Source organism: Osmerus mordax, chromosome 18 (genome assembly GCF_038355195.1).
Source record: "Osmerus mordax isolate fOsmMor3 chromosome 18, fOsmMor3.pri, whole genome shotgun sequence".
Lineage (NCBI taxonomy): Eukaryota > Metazoa > Chordata > Actinopteri > Osmeriformes > Osmeridae > Osmerus > Osmerus mordax.
This window is the reverse complement of record NC_090067.1, coordinates 5,460,305-5,480,453: the sequence shown is the minus strand read 5'-3', so window position 1 is coordinate 5,480,453 and position 20,149 is coordinate 5,460,305. Positions and strand designations below refer to the sequence as shown.

The window sequence follows — 20,149 nt, the reverse complement described above, 5'->3', positions numbered from 1 at the left end:
TAAGCAATAACCAAGCAGGAAAAATACAGACAATATTAAAAAACGTAAAAAGGCATTCACCAAGAGATTCTCCCTCTGCCAGACTGGGTATATGGCTTGCCGCTGTGCTTGGATATTTCACAGCCCTCCCTATTACTTTATAAAAGACTAAACACAAGTACCTTCAGCTGATGACTCATTTTGTGTGAGCCACTTAGCTTCCAGGCTACATACAATATAGGCTACTACAGGTTTTGTGTTCAATATTGTACATGTCATCTTGATCTTCTGGCTCTGATCATAGAGCACCACGAAGCATGTGGATTCCCCCAGAAAAAAGGTCTTCAAAGGGATACTTTGTCCTTACTCCAGTTCACGATGCTGCTAATGACTGAAGATTGTTACTGTTTAGAACACGTGTCTTGATTGTGCTAAGGTTTATACAGGGGTTATTTATGAGAAGTTTATTGGAGGGATATTGCACCTTTGTATTGCACTTTCTATGTCAAAACTATGCAGTGTTTGAATGCTCTAAACAGAATTTCGTTGTTTTTCTATGACAATGACAAATAAATATTGAATTGAATTGAATTGCTGCAGCATAATCATATTATTGTGAGAGAATATTGTATTATAATAAGCAAATTCACACCATTGTATGTAATTGTTCTGCATCTTGTGACCCAAGCCTTTAACCTAGCGCTAAAATCCCTGAATAAATGGTATGGTGATTTGTGTGTAGGCATCTGAGCCATCCTCCACTCTCTTCTTCCCCTCTACTATTTTTTTCCTTCTCTTCCCTTATGTTCTTCTTTGCTCTCCCCCTCTTCTCTCCTCTCCCCTCAGCCTCCTGGCCCTGTGTACCAGATGAACAGGCCTGGTGCAGCCCTCCATTTCCCATGGTTACGGGCTCAGCCAGGCTGTCAGGAAGATGAAAATATGCCTGGCTTCATTTAGTGCTGTGGGGATCCTGGGGAGAAAAGGAGCAGGTAGAGCTAATGGACTACTCCAGGACACAGCAGGCTGTCGACTCAGCAACGCCGCCGGCTATCTCCTCAGGACGCGCCATTTTTATGACAATATCTCCGAGGGCACTGTGTGCAGACCAGGGCGCAGCAGCCGCCCCTTCCTGACTGGATTGGGCAGGAATTAAAATAGGGTGTGTAAAGTTCATTAACAAACAAGCGAAAAAAGAAAAAAAATCTGATTGTCTTCCTCAAGTTGCGTTATTGATGCATGTTTGTGTGTGATTGTGTGTTTGTGTACATGTGCATGTTTGGGTGTGAGTGTGCATCCCGTTTCTGTGACAGGAATTTGATCAGTCTCTAACAGAAAAGTACACAACCTGAAAGAGAGAAAATTGAAGTGTCACATTGGAACATGCAAATCGTATTTTGCCGTGTTGACATCCGGTTGCATATGTTACATTAGTCAAGCAACAAGACAGCAGGGGGAATGTGAACAGGAAACATAAGAGAGAGGAAGAGATGACAACAGACTAGGAAACGCACAACAAAGTCTGGCTTTACATAAGTTATAGTCTCTCGAAGTTACCAAGTCTCTTTAGCACTGGGTGAGACCATTTCCCTTCCATTCTCTCTACTCCTCCATATTCGCACTCATCGGACTATGTGATTTGACTCTGGGATCAGAGTCAGAGTCTTGGCATGGACCTGAGGAGAGTGCGAGACAGAGACCGAGGTTGGGTTCTCTGCGCACTCACTCTTCAGTCATGCTCAAGCATAGTACAACGTGAGGGAGACGTGGCCTTAGTCTCAGCTGGAAGGGAGACAAGACCATCAGGCCATTGTGGAGACAACTACAACGACTCAGCACATCTTTTCTCGCTGCACATCGTTAGCATGGCAGCTCCTGCGACAAGATGTCACACTCTCCACTGGTCTTTCGGGAGGTGTGCAGCGTAAAAATGACGCATTGGTACCTTGGGAACGGCGAAATTCTGTTTAAAATAATAGCTTTTCTTGGTTGTTCTTTTCTAAGGGTGGTATGATCCCCGGGGTGTTGGGTTAGGGTTTAGAACACATGGGATAATAGGACAAAGCCTTAAAAGCCATATTGTATGTATCGTATCCTGTAATGATGCAGTCTTAAATGTGCTAAATGCTCCCAATGTCTTTAACTAAATGGGTTCATTCGATTTTAAGTCATACCCACATCAAACCACAATACCATTGAACAAAATAAATAATTTACATATTTTCCTGGAAATCTTTTTAGAAAAGTCCCTCCATTGATTACTGTCTCTTTCATTGGTGTGATAACATGCATTGATTCGAATTGTTAATGCAGGCTGGCAGCACACATTACACACACAGTGGTTTGCAGTTACTGGTTTGTAAGTAGAAACACAGCTGTATTCCTCCATCTTGACACCCACTCTGTGGCTGAGAATATCCATCCCTCCTCCTCTTTCTCTTGGCCTTAGCTCCTATATCAAGTCCCCACAGACAGTCCTCTCTGCCTGCTCGGAGAGAAAAACGGGCAAGCAGATCTCATTAATAATGGCTCTGTTGAAACATCAGTCCACAAGTTCCTGCTATTTGGCTAAGCCCAAAAAAGCTTTTTAAAAGATGCTGGTTGGGATGATAGGGTTGGGACTACTGAGGCTGTAGGGTTGGGGATGGGACAGGGGCTGTATGGCTGGGACTGGGGCTGGAGCTGAAGGGCTGGGACTGGGGCTGGAGCTGAAGGGCTGGGACTGGGGCTGGAGCTGTAGGGCTGGGGCTGGGGCTGTAGGGCTGGGACTGGGGCTGGGGCTGAAGGGCTGGGACTGGGGCTGGAGCTGTAGGGCTGGGACTGGGGCTGTAGGGCTGGGGCTGGGGCTGTAGGGCTGGGACTGGGGCTGGGGCTGAAGGGCTGGGACTGGGGCTGGAGCTGTAGGGCTGGGGCTGGGGCTGAAGGGCTGGGACTGGGGCTGGAGCTGTAGGGCTGGGGCTGGGGCTGTAGGGCTGGGACTGGGGCTGGGGCTGGAACTGTAGGGATGGGGCTTGGGGAAAATCAAATAATTTATCTGACTAAAATAAATGCCTCTAAGAATATCCAGTGGCCAATGATTGATGAATTAAATGCATTGGAAAGGTCACAGTCAATTGAACAAATGACTCAAAAGAGAATATGCTCTGACTTATACAAAAGCAGAGAATCCAGACCCACATGAGGCCAGGATAGTGGATAGAGCCCCAGCAGCTAGCGAGACTGCAGGAGGTCAATGACCGATGGGAAAAGACACAACAATGTTTTTGCCTTTGTGCAAATTGACGAAACATAACCATAAATTTGCAAGCAGCTAATCAATACCCCAGACATGGCCAAGCTCTGAATAGGTATCCAAGGGAACCCATTCAATAATTCCGATCAAAGATGGACTGGCTGGCCGTTATTAATCCTCCATTAAGCGCCATGGGGCAGAGGCCGTTTAAAGGAGGAGTTTGAGAGGTTAGTCAAAGATCTAACCATGAAAGGTTACTCTGGTGTGCAGAACTGACCATTAGAGAGACTTCTCCCTGTATTATTGGCAAAGTCATCAGTCAGATGTGCACCATCGCATTGGTCGGATTTCACAAAGGGCACACTATGACCCTTCCCTTCGACTACCATGGCTTCATAAACTCTATCACTGAGGCCATTTTTTGGCCTATTGTATTTCACAGTGTTATGAAAGATCTTCTGTCCTAAGTGAAAACATCCCTTCAAGAACACAGCTTTGTCCAGGACGTCCATTGCAGACAACTGTAGTTAATCCATCATGGTAAAGTCAACTATTATTCAGTGAAAAAGTGAAAATGTATAAACAGAACAATCTGTGCCGGTGACTAATGATAATGATTGTCAAGTAACTGTGGCAAACAATTAGTCCTTCTATTAAAGATTGCAGTGTTTAATGCCCACTGTCTCCTGGGACTACCCTTAAACATGGACCCACTCAATCATGACGAGAAGGCCGATTCTGGAACGAAATGGGTCATATGATACTTTAAATAAATATGATAATTAGGCAGACACTACCAATCGCCAGGGGGGTTATTTGTGTTGTGTAAAGGGAACACAGCCGAGGCGTCTCTGAAGACGGGATTTAAATAATGCTGTGGTGGAAGTGATGCTGATTTATGTTCCACAAAAGTTCAAGCTCAAAGTGCTGCAGCCTGTGCATGTGTAAATGAGTCGGGAGAGTGTTTGTTTGTCTCAGTGTTCAAGTGCAAGACAGTATGTGTGTGTGTGTGTGTGTGTATATTTTCTAACTAATAACTCATTTTTTGGTAAATGAAATATCTTCAGAAACATTTCAGGCATCCCAGGTGTTGTCTTTGCTCAACTCTCAAACACTCGCAGCTTTGAAGGCCGCTCCCGCTTCACCATCATGTTTCGACAGCTCGTCCGTGACAAACGGAAGACAGCTCCCTCACGGTGGGCTCTTCCCTCTCAGCAGGTGTCGCAATTATCTCTCACTGGGCAACCTCAGTGGCACAGCGGGGGTAATGTACTCCTGAAAATGAGCCCAGAGATACATACAATCCTTCCAACTGAAGTCTCTCCTGTCCCAGCGCAAATTGTCACCTACAGAGAGAAAACACTCACAGTAATCTACAGCAGCTATAGGCCAACGGGAAAGACTCAAAATGCGGTCCTGGGGATTGGGTGGATTCACAGGGAAATGTTTGGACCGTATGGCCCTGTTTGAAAAGCAACATTAAAAACATGAGAAGGAAGTAAACCATGACTGAACGACATAAAAAAACAACTAACAATTTGGAATGTTTTGCTTACACGAGTCACTGACCAGTAAATCAATGTATTTTGGCTCATTGGTTTTCAATAATGAGAAAGCGCATGCAATGATGCTTTTGCATTTATCCAACTGTTTCTTTTGTGTTGGTTGTAGCCTGAGGTCCTTGCTCATGTTAGCCATCTGCTGTTTTTCTTTCTTCCCCAACTGCGGTATTTGAGTGGTGCTACATGGCTCTGTCAGATTTCAGCCAGACATTACTCTGTTTCTCCTCTGGAGTTGGAAACGGCCGTCTGACAGGCCCTCTATGGCCCACAAGCCCCAGAAACGGCTCCGATTCCTGGATCTGAAATATGATCCACTCCTCTGTGTGTCTCCCTGGCTCCTGCGTTCTTATCAGCTCCTCCAGGACAAGAAGGAGTTGTCAATACACACACCACTGAGGAAGCAAACCTCAGCCCCCTCCCCCACCAACCCCTGCCTGTCTTCACCAGCCACACCACGGTCCAACAGCAATTAAAACCCTGGCCTCAACTCCAGACGTGTGAACACATCTGAACCACCGATCTATAAGCTTGATTTCTATTCTTCCACCCTCACAGCTTCTCAGTGACACATCCTCACAGGAGATCCTGCTTGTGTGGACTGCATGCTGGGTATCATTATCGTCATCTTCTTCAAGGAGACATTATGTGTGACATGTACGTGCTTAGAGCCGGGATATTGTGACACAGCTAATATTTCCTATATTAGACTATGTAGGTGTTGTCTATCAAAAAACATCAGAATCCAATCTAAAAGCATTAAATGTTGTTTTCAATAGTATGTGCAGATTTGTGTTGAGATGTCCGTTCACTACTCACCATTGTATTATGTATAACACACTGAATTTATTATCACCAAAAGCCAGAAGACAGTTTCACTGGTACCAGATTATATTCAAATGTATCTACTCTGACTATCCTCCTTACCTGAAGGAATATTTAATTCCATATAGACCTATCTACAGACTGAGACACACCGAATACCCCTTCTTTACTGTACCAAACATCTCAAAAGAGAGTGGCAGGCGTACCTTTAAATTTAAAGCCCCTTCAGACTGGAATAGCCTACCAGGGTCTCTAAGATCTATCACCTCTTTGCACTCCTTTAAAATATCCCTTTATAATCACTTACAAGCAAATTGTTGCTGTAAATGTTTTGCTCATGTTTGACTGGACTTTTCTTTCTTTTTTCTTTCTTTTTTTATTTATGAATAAATACTGTACGTGTGTATGGGTGAAGGTTTGTGTATATGTGTGCATATATATGTATATATGTATGTATATGTGTATATATGCCTCTCAATAATACGATATGTATTCAATAGGGAGTCGGTGGGGTGGGTGAGGTCTGGGGGTGGGGGAACTTGACCGAGTTTGAATGTGCATGTATTTGTCTTTGTCTTGTGTCTTGAGGACCCCCTTGAAAACGAGATGCTGCATCTCAAGGGGTTATCCTCCAAACAATAAATACATTTCAAATTTCAAATATGATATGACTCTGCCTCTTCCTAATAATAACCTCACATTCTCACTGTCCATTATACAGAGCTGCACTCTGGGCATGGATCATCCCTGGCTGCTGTCAGAGGCAGCTGCATGGGGCTCTGTTAAGAAATGTTGATGGTCAAAACAACAGCTTCTTATGACTCTCCACAAAGTCAAAACATTGCTTGTAATGGTGTTCTCCATGTGTGGAGATCTCCAAGACAGAAAGAGAGTGGGCGTATGTGTTGTGCATTGTCAGCCCTAACAAGCATCCAGATCCAGTCCCAGGTCAGTCTCTAACAACCCTTTTGGTCCAATCCCAGGTCAAACTCTAACAAGCAGCATAGCCCAACGGCAGGGTCAAAGCACAAATAGGAGCTATCAGTTTTTGTAGCAAACAAACACAGCCAGCAGCAATGGAAAGGAGGTTTCATTACCGAGGAGAAAATGGCTAAGTGTCCTCGTTATAGGAAAAATAATCCATACTTGACCCAGGGTTTATGTGTCTACAAGAATAAATTAGCATTTAACCAGTAATGACAACAATAAACTGCTTCAAATGTCATGCATGTTGTATTAAACAGATTTACCTTTAACCTCAATGTTGGTGACAAGGAAACATTTTATGTAATTATGTAATCCCTCTGAACAGTCTGTAAAGCTGGAAACGTTTTTTCAATGTCTGTGATTTCTATTGCATGCTATTATCATACCCTGTTGACAGGTGCACTACTTTACCCAAAGAATTCAAATACATACCATTAAATTGGGCTTAAACTCACCAGCAGCTCTTTACCTAGCAGAGAATAGTGGGGGGAAAAGACCTCCAAAATGTGAATACAATTAGGCTTAACATCAGCCCCTTAAAATAGAGACGGGAGACAAAGTGAAGCACGCAGCACAGCAGGACACTGAGAGGAAGTCCCTTGGTACCAGGAGTAAGTGAGCATCCATCTCTCTCTCTCTAGTACATTACAGGATAAGTTCTCCTGTTCTAAAAACCTAGAAAATGCACTTAACTTTCATTTACTGATATCCTTGCTGCTGTCATTCGTCATTAAAGATGCATGCCCACCACCCCTAAAGACTGGGGTATGAGTTTTTTCTCTCTCTCTCACGAGGTGAGCCAAGCACTTTGAGGAAGAAGGGTATGAGTGTAACTTATTGATACAGCTTCTAAATATGTTTATCCGAGAGCAAGGCTTTCTTCAGTTACTTTTCGATCTGGGGTTCATAGCAGCAGTGGTGATTACTAAGAACTTTAAAGACATGAAACATGAAACGTTATGCTACTGTTTGTTTTTGCTACATTACTTAGGGAGCACATCTGGTATTGAGCACACATGCATAGTGGAGCTAAGTGTGAAAGGGAGGAGGCGCTTCTTGCTCCTACAGAGAGATCTGGTTGGAGTAGCCAAAGGCTCGAAACACATCTAATCGCATTAATACTTTTCGCGCTATTTGCTGCAAAAGTGCTATGCAAAGTTCTATCCTAAACCTGATCAGACTTAAGTTTTTTTCCGACAATGGAGCTTTGAATTGTGTCTCCCAGTTGCAGAGTTTGTCATTGGCATGATTACATAGTTATTTTTAGATTTATATTTGTGAGCCTTTGATATTGCATGTTGGGGGATTAGACCCACCAAAGTAATAAAGGAGATTGTATACTGGTTGTGCACAGTTCCAAATGAGCTCTCTGACCCTTGCAGTACACTAGAGGTGACACAAGCTGAGAATTCATCCCACGAACATATTGAGAGGTTTATACATTCAACATTGGCTTTCCATATCTCTATGACCAACATGATACAGTATCAGAAGGGAAGGCATGCTCAAAGGCAATTCATAGTTCAAAGCACTCTTTTGCATTATCCAAGCATTATTTTGAGGGAGTGTTTACCCAGCGTCTAGGTGACTTATACCATCTGTTTATAGAGCAACAGGCAGAGTTGAATCGTCTGCCTACAACGAGGCACAAGGCCCCAGTGCTTATCTGGAAAGGTGCGCTGCCGGTCCGCGCTCCAGCGAGGTGGAACGATAAACATAATTAAATTGAGTTGGATTACACAAAATGGATCGGATCAGTTGGGAAGGCGGAGAAGCTAATCCAGCACAATCCCCTCAATAGAGGTGCCAACCACACAAAACAACGTAAATAAGAATATGGCAAGGTGAGACTGAGACTGTCAGAGGAAGATGAGGGGAAGGGCAGTGAAGATGTCCCTTCAAACAAGTGTTCTGAGCCAAGGTACTCCAAAGTCAAGCACACTACAGGACGTTAAAAAAAAACACTAATTGAAAATTGATTACTATGCAGTAATTAGCCTACTTGAAGAAAACTGAGAAGCGATGAAGAACACTTTGAAATGGTGTGCTGAGCCAAAATTAATAATATGTAAGAAAACAGTTAATTGGGAGGTTTTAGAGTGGAATACCAAACATATTACCTAGATGTACACTCTTGAACTTCTTGACATTTGGATTGAATCTCAAGCCAGCACATTTGAAGACAAATATGAAAAGAAAATCAATGTGAAAAGGCTGTTATCTGGCTTTTCATTTGAAGGACTAGGTCAGTGACAAATTCAATGAACACACTGCCCTTTTGTAACACAAGTAAAAAATATAACTTGTTCCCCTCTACGCCCTGTAGAGATACTCCATATGTCCTTTCAGATATTCAGCTTAAACTAAACTCAGTTTTGAAAATGTGATTCACAGAAATGCAGAGGCCCTAGTATGAAATCAACGGCGAACTGTCCCCCAACCTGTGTTTCTGTATCATATTTCCTTTAAAAACATCCTGACTTTTCTATTTATTCGTAGGTATCACATTCACCAAACTATTTTCCCAATAAATCTTTCTCTTTTTTTCATTTTCAATTCCAATTTCTCTCCACCGCTCCTCTTTTTTTCTCAGATTGCATTTTTCTTTTTTTAACTGACTTTGGCACAATCCTTCACAAAAACCTATCCCAGGGGATGTGAGCCCTTACTTAGTCCGTCTCTCCCTCTCCACCCTCAAGTACAGTAAACAGAAAGACACAGAGTGGGGCTTTCTCATGCTTTCATACTAATCCATTGTAATCTTGGCTGTCTTTGTGCTGTCTCGTGCTGTGTTGACAGATTGTATTACTATGAGATGGAATGATGATTAATGGATGGATAATTAGTGCAGAAAAGCCAGAGGGACACGGGCCATGCTGTAGTTGATTAATCAATGCAGAGAGAGTTAACCTTTATAATGCTTTGTGTAGTATTGGGGTTGGGGGTGGAAAGGGCGGTGGGCAAACACATGTCTTTGAGCAGACAAACCCTGCAGATAAAGGTCTGGGACTACTGAATCAGCTGCAGGACGTGCTCCACGCTTGGTTTAAATGATCTCATTACACAAGATCCGGAGTGTGGGCTCTCTGAATACTCCTGCCTTCTCTAAACAAGTGGCGTTTGCATTATTTAAGAGAGCCTTGGCTGGTGGAGGAGGGTTTGAATGCAAGGCAGAAACCTTGCTCTTAGCTAGCAGTCCTAATACAAGATAGAAGTAGACCCTTAGGGGGGGGGGTGTTCATCTTTATTACATCTAAAATAGAAATAGAAAACTTAGCATATTTAGACCAATGTGTTTTCATGGTAATTTTTCCACCCCTGACTATCACCAAGCTAAATCACGCCTCGGGCTAGACTGCTATCAGGCAGGTCAGGTTTGTGTGACTACAACCTTCTGCCAGAGGTTCAGTTAATTTTCCTTTCAATATGATGATATGATTCAAATAGGTGCTTTAAAAAAAATAAAAAAGCGGTATTTCCCTTAAGACCTCTGGTTCGCAAACTCCACAATCAGCAGCTTTCGAAAGAGAAACTCCAGCTAAAACAGTCTCAGTCTGTCCTCCATTCTGCTCAAACTGAAATGCAAAGCACCTTTTCCAAGTCAATGAGTTTTACTGAGACACATGCAGTGAAATCACACATCATGACGCAAAGCCCAGTGATGAGATCTGTAGTTGAGAAGTAAAGCCACAACACTCTGAAATCTACGGAATAAAAGAAGATGTAGAGAGACAAAAAGAGAAACTGATAGTCCTTTAGACAACCGCAACCAGCACAACCACACCCAGAAGATTGTTAAAAATGGCGCAAGTCTGAATTACTGTAGTAACAAAAAGTACTGTACAAAAGTTTCTGTTGTACTGTGTTAGTAAAGGGCTATTACTTTGAATGAATGATTTCTCTTAAACTGTGAAATTACTCCTTGGTGCAGCATTTTAACAGGAGCAAACCTGAATGTGGCACAGCAGTGATTTGGGAGTGAGATCATGGTTAAATTACAGTCCCGTCGACTCATTACTCTTCAAATAACCAGCATGCGTGCGTCGCACATTAACAGTGAAATCAATGCAGGCATGTTAACTCATCACGCCTGTAAACGATGATGCCATTAGATTTTATGGCTGGGCCTGTCTGTGTTACTCATGGCCTACATTTCACCCCTGACGTCCTGTGGGATCCAGTGAAGAGGAGTGAAACACCGCTCTGCAGACACCTCTGAGCCGCAGCACCACTCAACACCTCTGCACTACTTGTCTGAATGCGGAGAGCTTTTTCTAGGGCTCTCCGTCTGGCCTTCCCTCAGTTCACCTGCGAGTTCAACGCAACAGCACACGTGTAGGTCAAACCTCGGGGTCCGTGAATTCCTGGCTTCTCACGGGTTCAGCGGCTGGGTCGCGTCACTATCTCCCTGTGTAGCTCAGCTCACTGGCCAGAGCCGGATGATTATCGCTATCAAGCACTGTTTCCCCAACACAACAGTATCTCTACCTTTGATCCGGAGCCAAGGGCTATTTCTGTTCACTGCGGAGCCGTCCTACTCGAGTCTGCACTGACTCAGAGTCCATTTCCAAGCCCTCCAATACGAGCACATAAACTTTGTTTTCCTCTGCCGATGAGGGCGCACACTGCATGCGCTCATGACGGGGGCACCACGTCTGAAACGAGCGGTCTAACTTCTACCTCCATGTTCAGGAGCTGTGGAGCCAGGTGAGGCTTGGGGTCCTTCGCTTTGCCAATGAGCTCATAAAAGCTGCTGTTGAAATGTACCTCGAGCACATGCAGTAAAACTAAAATGATTAAACAAGAAGTGGGGCCAGAAAAATGGGACTGTTCGTGTTCAGCGTCAGGGCCAAGTCATTCCATGGACATAGGACACAGGCTGTGAAACAATCAGGCAGGGGTGTTCAGCTCTAGCTCACCACAGTACATGTTTAAGAAATGGACTCTAATTGTTCCTGTCCTTTTGAACCTAGGATGGTTCCTTCACATGTTTAGCTAGCTACTCTTAGCTACTCTGTTACTTTCAAGGGTAGACTTTCTGTAATACGCTCTCGGAAAATTCTGTGAAATTTCAGTTATAGGCTAATTGAGGGTTGCATCTAGTTAACACACCTATTACCATTGGTTATGATTGTACAATGCTCTCCACTTCCATATACGCACAAATTGCATGGGTGTAACGTAGAGCAATGGTTTTCCTTCTGTATTCCTGATTCATAATAGTTGCGGTGACTAACACATAATCAATCACTCTTATCAAGGTTTTACACTTGTGGTGACATTCCACTTATTGCTATTAGCCTATGCCACAATGATCATTAAGTATGAAGAGTGACTCTGAACTTGAAGGTTAATAAGGTTTAGGAATAGTTCCATGTATTTGCAAAGCAACTTCAATTTCTTCCTGTTTATTTCAGCATGGAAACCAGCCAAAGCCTCCCATATCAATCCACGGTCTATCCCAAAAGGGAGAGTGACTGCTAGCTATGAGGTGTAATGGTGGGAAGACCTTGGTAAGGGCAGATTCAGACCCTGGGGAAACAGTTGCAAGGGGCCCGGCCTTAGAATAGCAAGCTAGTCTCTGATTGGCCCAGAAATCGTTGAGTGCAATGTCACATTTCTCCCCAACTCTCTCTAGACGTAATTTTGTACTTTTATGCATATTCGTTATGGTTGGTTCTGTTTGCATCCCAGGCCAATTGCACAATCAACTCCAGAGCTCATGAGCAACATTCCAGAACTGGTTATATATTAAACTGCACCATGTGCCATCTGTTGTGAAAGAGGGAGATAACAATGTTTACACTATATGAGTTGTGGCATACTGTTAGTCAGATTCTGTTCTTTAAGGCTTGTAGCTCGATTCCTAAAATGTCAAGGATTACTGCTGCCACATGTGTCTAACTACAAATTTGTCCTCAACCGTAACGTCACAAAGTCTTGATATCAAGTACAAACTGTTTCTTATAATCCCATGCCTTTTTCTGAACTTCCTTTTCAAATGTACTTATATTTGCATTATTTAAAGACTCTTTAATTAGGCTACTTAAATTCGATGCTACCTTAACTGTGCAGAAGTCCAAGACTTGACAGTAGGTATGGAGCACACCGCTCTTTTTCATTCCTTTGAACGCTGTGAAATAAATTATAACTTTCCAAATGTGCATTTCCTTGAAATTCCAGTTCTATCATTTTGATGAAGAAATTTGTGCTCAGAGAAAAATCTATCCCAATTTTTAAAACTGAAACTGGCTGATAAGCAAAAGTGCTGAGTAAAAGATGGGCTTATCTCTCCCTGACTAAAGTGATTTTACCTTAAGTGAGAGAGCTGACAGAAACACATTCATAACAACTATTCTGTCCCTGTCTCGCCCTAACTCAGTACTTTCATGCTTCACACAAATCTGTTACCAACCACAGAAATCTCCATCTTGATACTTCCCTGCAAATTGCGACCCTGAGTCCAATGACAAAAGAGGAAAGTGAGTTTAGAAAGTAATGCCTCATCCTACTGAATGAATGTTTGGCGAGCAATCCTTTCTGGCAGAATGTTCATTTCTTCAGGCCATGGCAGAACATTACCTTACATTTCAGTTCTTTATTAAAACCTTATATTATTATTAAAGTCTTATTTTGCTTATTTACATTTGCAAAGCTATCGATGATTGCGTTTCTTTGGTGAACTTTGTAAAGTCAATCGGAAAAGAATGATTTTTAAGGCACTGAGACGTCAACTCCAGACATGCAGCTCATTTACGAGTGCTACTCGAAGGATGTGCTTGGATGCTATTCTAGTGCATTTCCCACAAGAGGGGATCCGTGGGGGTGCGTCTGGAAGTATTTTTTTATTCAGACATCTTCAAAGCAACCGTGCACACAGCGCAGCAGTCTTTGCAATGGATTAATTAAAGCTATCTTCAAATCACTGAGGAACACGCGCTGTTCCATCCTGCTTTCAAATAGCTTTTGGATCAAGTCAAGTTCTCCAAAGTGGAAAACAAATCCACCTACGAATGACGAATGTGTTTCTTTCAATGTTAACATCATTTTCTACACGTCTGTGTGCATTCCTAAATGACTGCTTCATTACACCTTATTTGTTCAGAGAATGCAATGTATATTTCTGAGTTTAATCAGGACTTGACATATTCACAGCCAAGGTGAAGTGAAATATGAAACCTTTTCGTGATGTTGGCCAACTTTGAAAAAATGCTCGTGTTCAACAATTTGACCATTTCATTCCGCATGAATGAATAATGCTAGACAAGTGATAACCTGAGGCTAATTTATAATCAAATTAGACAAATGTCTCAAATTCAGATAGGGTTAGTATGCAAGAAATATAAGTGGTCGAGAAACGATGTTGGAGTTGGGACTCGGACAGTTCGTCATTACAAACTTAAATTTGTGATATAGCCTAATGAGGATAGCTCATTTCAAACGGCCAAATCACCAGGTAGGCTTTTGATAGGTATTACCGTTTCAAATTATAGCATGGCTTTAACCGAAAATACCCAAATATCCTCTTTTGATGCTTACCATGGTCCAGTAGCCGTAAAGAATGCTGAAATGATGGGTCGAGTGTGTCTTTCTCAGCCATCAGCTCCGGCAAATACTTTTCGCTATCCATTTCGAGTGGTGCGTCTGTTCCAAATCAACGTACTATGTAGTGGACTAATGGTACAATTGGAAAAAAAACCTCGCTATATCCCAAGCACTACACCATCAATTGCACCGATATACTGTTACAAAAATAAAATTGATGAGCCAATGTCTTTCGTGGTCGCTATAATTGCATTGCAGCTACTTTTTACGTTGCAACAGCCACCACAAATTGTGTGCGCGCAGGAATTCCGTTATCCCATCGGAGTTGTGTTTGCCGTACAAACCCTAGTATTCATCACAGCCAAGCCAACCTGAATCTCTCTCCTCTCTGTAAACAACCTCTTTGAAGCTCCCACTGTTGTATCCACTGGCAACGAAGCTTATTCTAGGTCCTATTGGTCGCCGTTCACGGTACTCACAAAATTCATGCAATGTAAAGCGTCAATCATCGGAAGGGGCGGGCGTAAAACGAAAGCCTGCAAGAACAGCTGGAACTGTCCAAGGTACTGATTCCGTGCTAGATTTCGGTTCCTGTCAAATCAACTATTTACTTATTTTCAACAACGCTATACAAACGCAAATATTTGTAAAATATATTCGAATCATTTCAAATACATTTCAAATAGTAAAAAATAGGCTACGGTACCAAACATTAGGCCAGGGGTTAGTAGTTAGGCTACATTTGGTTGTAGACCACCCAACGCTGGATTTTCTTTTTTTAAATTACAACATAAATAATGGGATTTCTAGTGTGCTGAACTGACATTTTGCAGTGCTGACCTCGAAGTGATGAATGGCGATTTACAAAGTTCCGAAAGGCTACATAACATTGAATTCTGGTTTCAAAAGGTTTAGTCAAGAAAGCCAAAGGTCCACCTGAGGGATTTGTATGTAATTTGAGTTTACTTCTGACAGCAACTTAAGTCCTCTACTTAGCAGTTTTCTTTACTCTATGTCAAAATAACATGAGCTATCATCCCAAATGGTCGACCACAGTTTGATGTGTGCACCCTAAGGGGACAGCTGTACTTGATGTGTATGGGCAACTCCTCTTCTCTTTGTCAACATGTGAAGGGTTTTTCCGTGTTCAGTTCAACCCATCTCATTCTCCATATATTTATCATCTGATTTATACACACTCATCTAAGATTGAAAGCTAACACATATCTGTGAAGAGTAGCCAATGCAAATGCCAGAATGGATGTAGTCTAGATCATGAGCTCATGGAATCCTCAGGCATAATGCTGAAAACTGGTTTGCTTTTCATACCTAGAGATGGGGGGGAAGGGGGGGGGGTTTCTCGCGCTCTAGACTTTTTAAATGAAAGAACACTCAGGGTTCCTTTCACTTGTAAGACAACCAGTCAATAGCTCTGATGAAAGCTCTAAGGAAATCCTATAAAGGTCATGCCTTCATTTTTAAAACACCTGGGTGTCTTTTCAATGTGCTTTGGGTCATATCGAACACAGATGTATGTTATATGGTCTCTTCACCTTGCTTTACAGAACATCCATGACAGATTTTGTTTTTTCACTGCAGCTCCTATATAATATTGTGATAAGTAGACCACTGGTTTGAACCACAAATCAGCCTAGAAGTTTTTTAAGAGTGGATGAGGTACACAATTTAAGCTAGTTAAGTATTGGAAAACAGGCACTAACCTCAAACAAAATCATTATTTTAGTGGGAGGATGTGGGCAACACGATGCTGCTGTCGATATTTGTGGAGGATGGAAGGGTAGCGCCTTAGGTGGGTGGTATCTGTGGGCTTATCAGTGTAGTTACATAACTCTGTTTTACCAAAGGTTTTTCTCCATCTCAATAACTTGGAAAAGATGCTGCTGAGAGACCAGATGCAAGAATGCTGGGTTCATGTATATTTATTAATGTTTTATATGTATGCTCAATGCTTTGGAGAGAGCCTCTGTTTAGTCCCTTTAAGGATTTGAAATGTGGTCGGAAATAACTGCTTAGGCAAGAAATGATGGGTTATGCAGAGAAAAAGGAAAAGGCAACAGGATGCTTCATAAACTCACATTTGACAACGCAGGATCTGATAAAGTTCAAAATTCTACTTTTCTGGTTTAACGGTTCAAGATTTGCAAATAATACACCTGCTCTGTCTTTAGCCAATCATCTGCTTGGAATGAATTTAGTGGATCTATTTTATTAGCCGATTCATATCTGTTTATTATGTAGGTCTATTCCTAATATTATTGTAATTTTACAAGTGTTACACATACCCAATTCTGTACAGACACCTGTTTACTAATGTTTTGCTGTAAGAAAAAATGTTATAAAACAGCTTACCATTTAATCTCTTTCATGCCCCATTAAAACAGGCTCAAATGCAGTAAAATACAGTAATCTCCTTTCAGACCTTTGTGGACGTATTTATAGATATGCTTGCCATCTGTCATCTTCAGAACGCCTCAGATATTCCCTTACATGCAAAGCTAAGACATATCACATTTCACAAGGTTATTAAGTCAAAGAATTTCAATTAAACAACAATTATTCCATAAATAAATAAATTGTTCTTAAAAAGAGCCATAGCTTGTGATTTTCATAATAGTTGTGCAACCAAAACAGCAGGCATTGTTTGTGTAAACAAAGCTATGAGAAATGTGCCATTGCAGGGAACTATTAGGGACTGTACAAAATAACGGTGAGTCATTATTTTGATAAATCATTGGTTTCATCATTAGATGTTCCATCGATAATGTGTTTACCTGCACCTAGCTGCTCCAAAGGGCTCTTAAATTCAGAAAGTCCACCATAAATATACTGATAATTTTTCTGACTGAAGATACCCTGCACCCTGAGGTGTCATATTCCTTCTCATACAATTAGAACTGTCAAACTGATGAAGTTAGGAATTCATTTACGTGATGGATTGTAACACTGAATAGTTATATGATTGTAGTCAAAAGCATCTGGAAAAGAAAGGAGTAACATGATGTGATGAGGCCAGCTTTAACACAAATTCCTGTCTGGCACAGTCTGTGTATGGATTAGTTAAAACCTTGAAAGACAAGAGCCTCAAGCTTGATGCAGATGCAGAGAGGGTCCTGAAACGTCTTTGGCCACTGGGAATGAAGACAAGGTTTAGATTAGTGAGAGTTAACATGGTCACATGCCTGGAGGATTCTCTGTCTTACTTGAGGCACAACAGAAAAAAAAAGTGTTCTGAATAAAAATGTGTCTTCTGTTCTCAACCTCCTTTAATTAAATTCCATTGCTTGTAGATCGAATGGTTGTTTTCTCACCTTAGGAGTGATTATATTTTGGTGTGTCTGGGGGGATAATTGAAGGTTTTGTTACAAGTTGAATATGCAGTATTTCACATTTGCATCTTCCAGTAATTTTCACCCTTTGGCATTTCAGTCTTTTTTCAATCTCAATCAGTAGATATGACGTTATTTGTAAATAAATACAATACAATTACAAATAAAAAGGTGAGATTGGGATTTGGGGAAATCATGGCACATTCTTTAACTGGTACGTTTTCTACGAGATCCTAAACTTTGCCCATGTAGTCTACTATTGTGGTGGATAATTGCTATTTTTTGAGTGACTGTACTGCCTCCTAGTGACCATGATAGCCACAGTCAAATGTACAATTTTACTGTTCATATACTGTACATATCTTTTATCAGGAAATTGAAAGAACAATATCACCAAAAGCCTGTTATTTACTTCCAATACATAGTTTGGGCCTTATACAAGCAAATAACGGTTCCATTGAAAGAATACTGAGTAAAAACAAAAATCAAAATGGAGTCAACAGTTCGCCGTCTTTCTCTCTCACTTTTCTTTCTTCAAACAAAATTTAACCTTTCCGTATTTTACCTCTCATTCTTCTTACTGTAAGCTTTTTGTTTGATGTTTTTACCTAAACACAACGATTCTTCAGTTACAGAAGGAACTTTGGAGATGCCAAACAAAAGCCTGCACATGTCCGCTAAACAGCCGTTCAATAGAATTGTATTGCCAGCGTCAATCTATCAGATGCATTGAACAGTCATCCTGGCCTGGCTGTGAAGCGCGGACTCTGGTCTCCACCCCTGGAAGTGTTGTGTTAAAGAAACCTAATGAGAATCTGTCAGCCGAGCACAGGTAAACAAATCAATGGCACCCGGCAGGAGTGCTCCCAAGGTCGACCGCTCTCCTTCTGCACACACACACACACACACAGACACACCTATACTCAAAGGTACATGTACAAACACAGCCATACACACAAACACATACCTGAACTGAGCTCTGGTCCTGACTCTTAAAGGGCATACATGATTTGGTTCAGTGAGGGAAAATTCCGAGGTGTTCAATGTCTTTGATTGGACGTCACCAAATTTGACCTTTTCTCAGATCATAGTTTTGCCATAGTTCCTCACGTATTTCATATTTCTTTGTTTGAAATGATGCTGATGATGTTGACTACCAAAATAGTGACATGTCACTTCAGTAGTTCCACAATAAATATTTGCCAGTGCAAATAGTGCAAAAGTGCTTGTAAATGGTAGACACTTTGGATGGGTGCTCCAGCATCCATCGCGTTCAGCATGCACTTGGTCCACTTGCACTTTGGCACTTGAATTGCACATGGTCCATTACTGCTAGTATATTCCGTGTTTTTTGTTGTTGTTAAGAATAATTTCCTATTCTGACATCCTTATATCCCTTATAACGTGCAGGTAGAGCTCATGGTTTCCTCAAAATATTGCGCCGAGGTCGAGGCACCAATCAAGAATAGAGTTTTTCATAACAGAGAACTATGGATCAGTTTTGTCAGGTCAAAAAACAACACAACAGCATCTTCCTTCTTTCTCATCCTCCTGCCGCGTCATGAGAGTGGTTCAATCCAAAAATCATTATTCAGCATCGGTATGTATTAAAGGGAATACCGCAGCCCACACAACGACTTGCTGTTTTCTGTCTGGGCAACCGGGCCTTGTGATGTGAGATCAAAGATGCTACTGGGCTGAGGGTGGGGAGACAGGCTCTACCTGACAGCAACAGACAGCTGATCTGAGGGGATAAAGAGAAGTGCTGCTGGCGGCTACATCCATCTCCCTCCACGTCATTAGCACCGCCCGTCCAGCTCTTCCCAAGCCGGGGACACGCTACGCTGCACGCGCTCTACCCGGCTCTCCCCAACGGAGATACGGAACGGGCCTACGGGGCCCTCCACCCGAGAACAAGAGATATCTCGAATCGCTCATAGGTTTGCGTGTCCTAGAAAGACAAAAAGGGAAGGAGATTTGCCAATGAAAACCATAAAGAGGACATGTGGACGATCACCTCGAGCTGTGTCAAATAGGCGTGCTGAAATTCAGGCGTGCCACTGGGGTTTCTGGGCCTCCTAGCTAATTTGTACTCCTGGCCCCAAAATCAAAGATTCACACAGGAAAGTATGGGGTCCTGCTAGGCCCTCTGTCTGACCAGGGCCCTTAGAATCACCCCCCCCCCCCCTTCGATAAGGCACCTCGGCTGAAATTTCCCACATGGTGCACGGCCCACACAAAGCTACTCCCCAACTTGCACTCCCTTCCTTCTCCTTCCCTATGCTTCATGTTTCCTGAAGGAATAAACACGTTTCATTTCTGGAGGCAATGACAGATGGCAACAAAAATGTTGTTCCTTTTTCATCTGAAAAAGAGAAAACATTAACATCAAAACTGAAAGGTCTATTTCAGGTAGAGAAGCCTATTTCACGTTGAAGGTGTGAAAGTGTGATGGTGACATTGTTTAACAATGTATCAATCAAGGTGAGAATTAGACAAGGGCTTCAGTAGATCCTGAGGGAGAGAGTGACATTGTTTTTTTAATGTATTTTTCTTGCAAGTGTTTGGTATGTTGTCATTCTGTTTCTTAATGTCACAAAAACGTAATCCACAATGTCATACATTTTTGCAGACCCAATACCTTATTCCATCCAGCCCTTTGACATGGAGGCAAAACT

General features: G+C 42.1%; 1 protein-coding gene across 1 annotated transcript in view; it reads right to left on the bottom strand.

The window, feature by feature from the left end:
* khdrbs3 (KH domain containing, RNA binding, signal transduction associated 3) overlaps positions 1–14,209 on the bottom strand; it is a 50,152-nt gene extending 35,943 nt beyond the window's left edge. Inside the window, exon 1 of the mRNA XM_067256014.1 lies at positions 14,119–14,209. Within this exon, the coding sequence (XP_067112115.1) occupies positions 14,119–14,209 (91 nt within the window). The remainder of the gene's footprint in view (positions 1–14,118) is intronic.
* Positions 14,210–20,149: the final 5,940 nt, after the last annotated feature.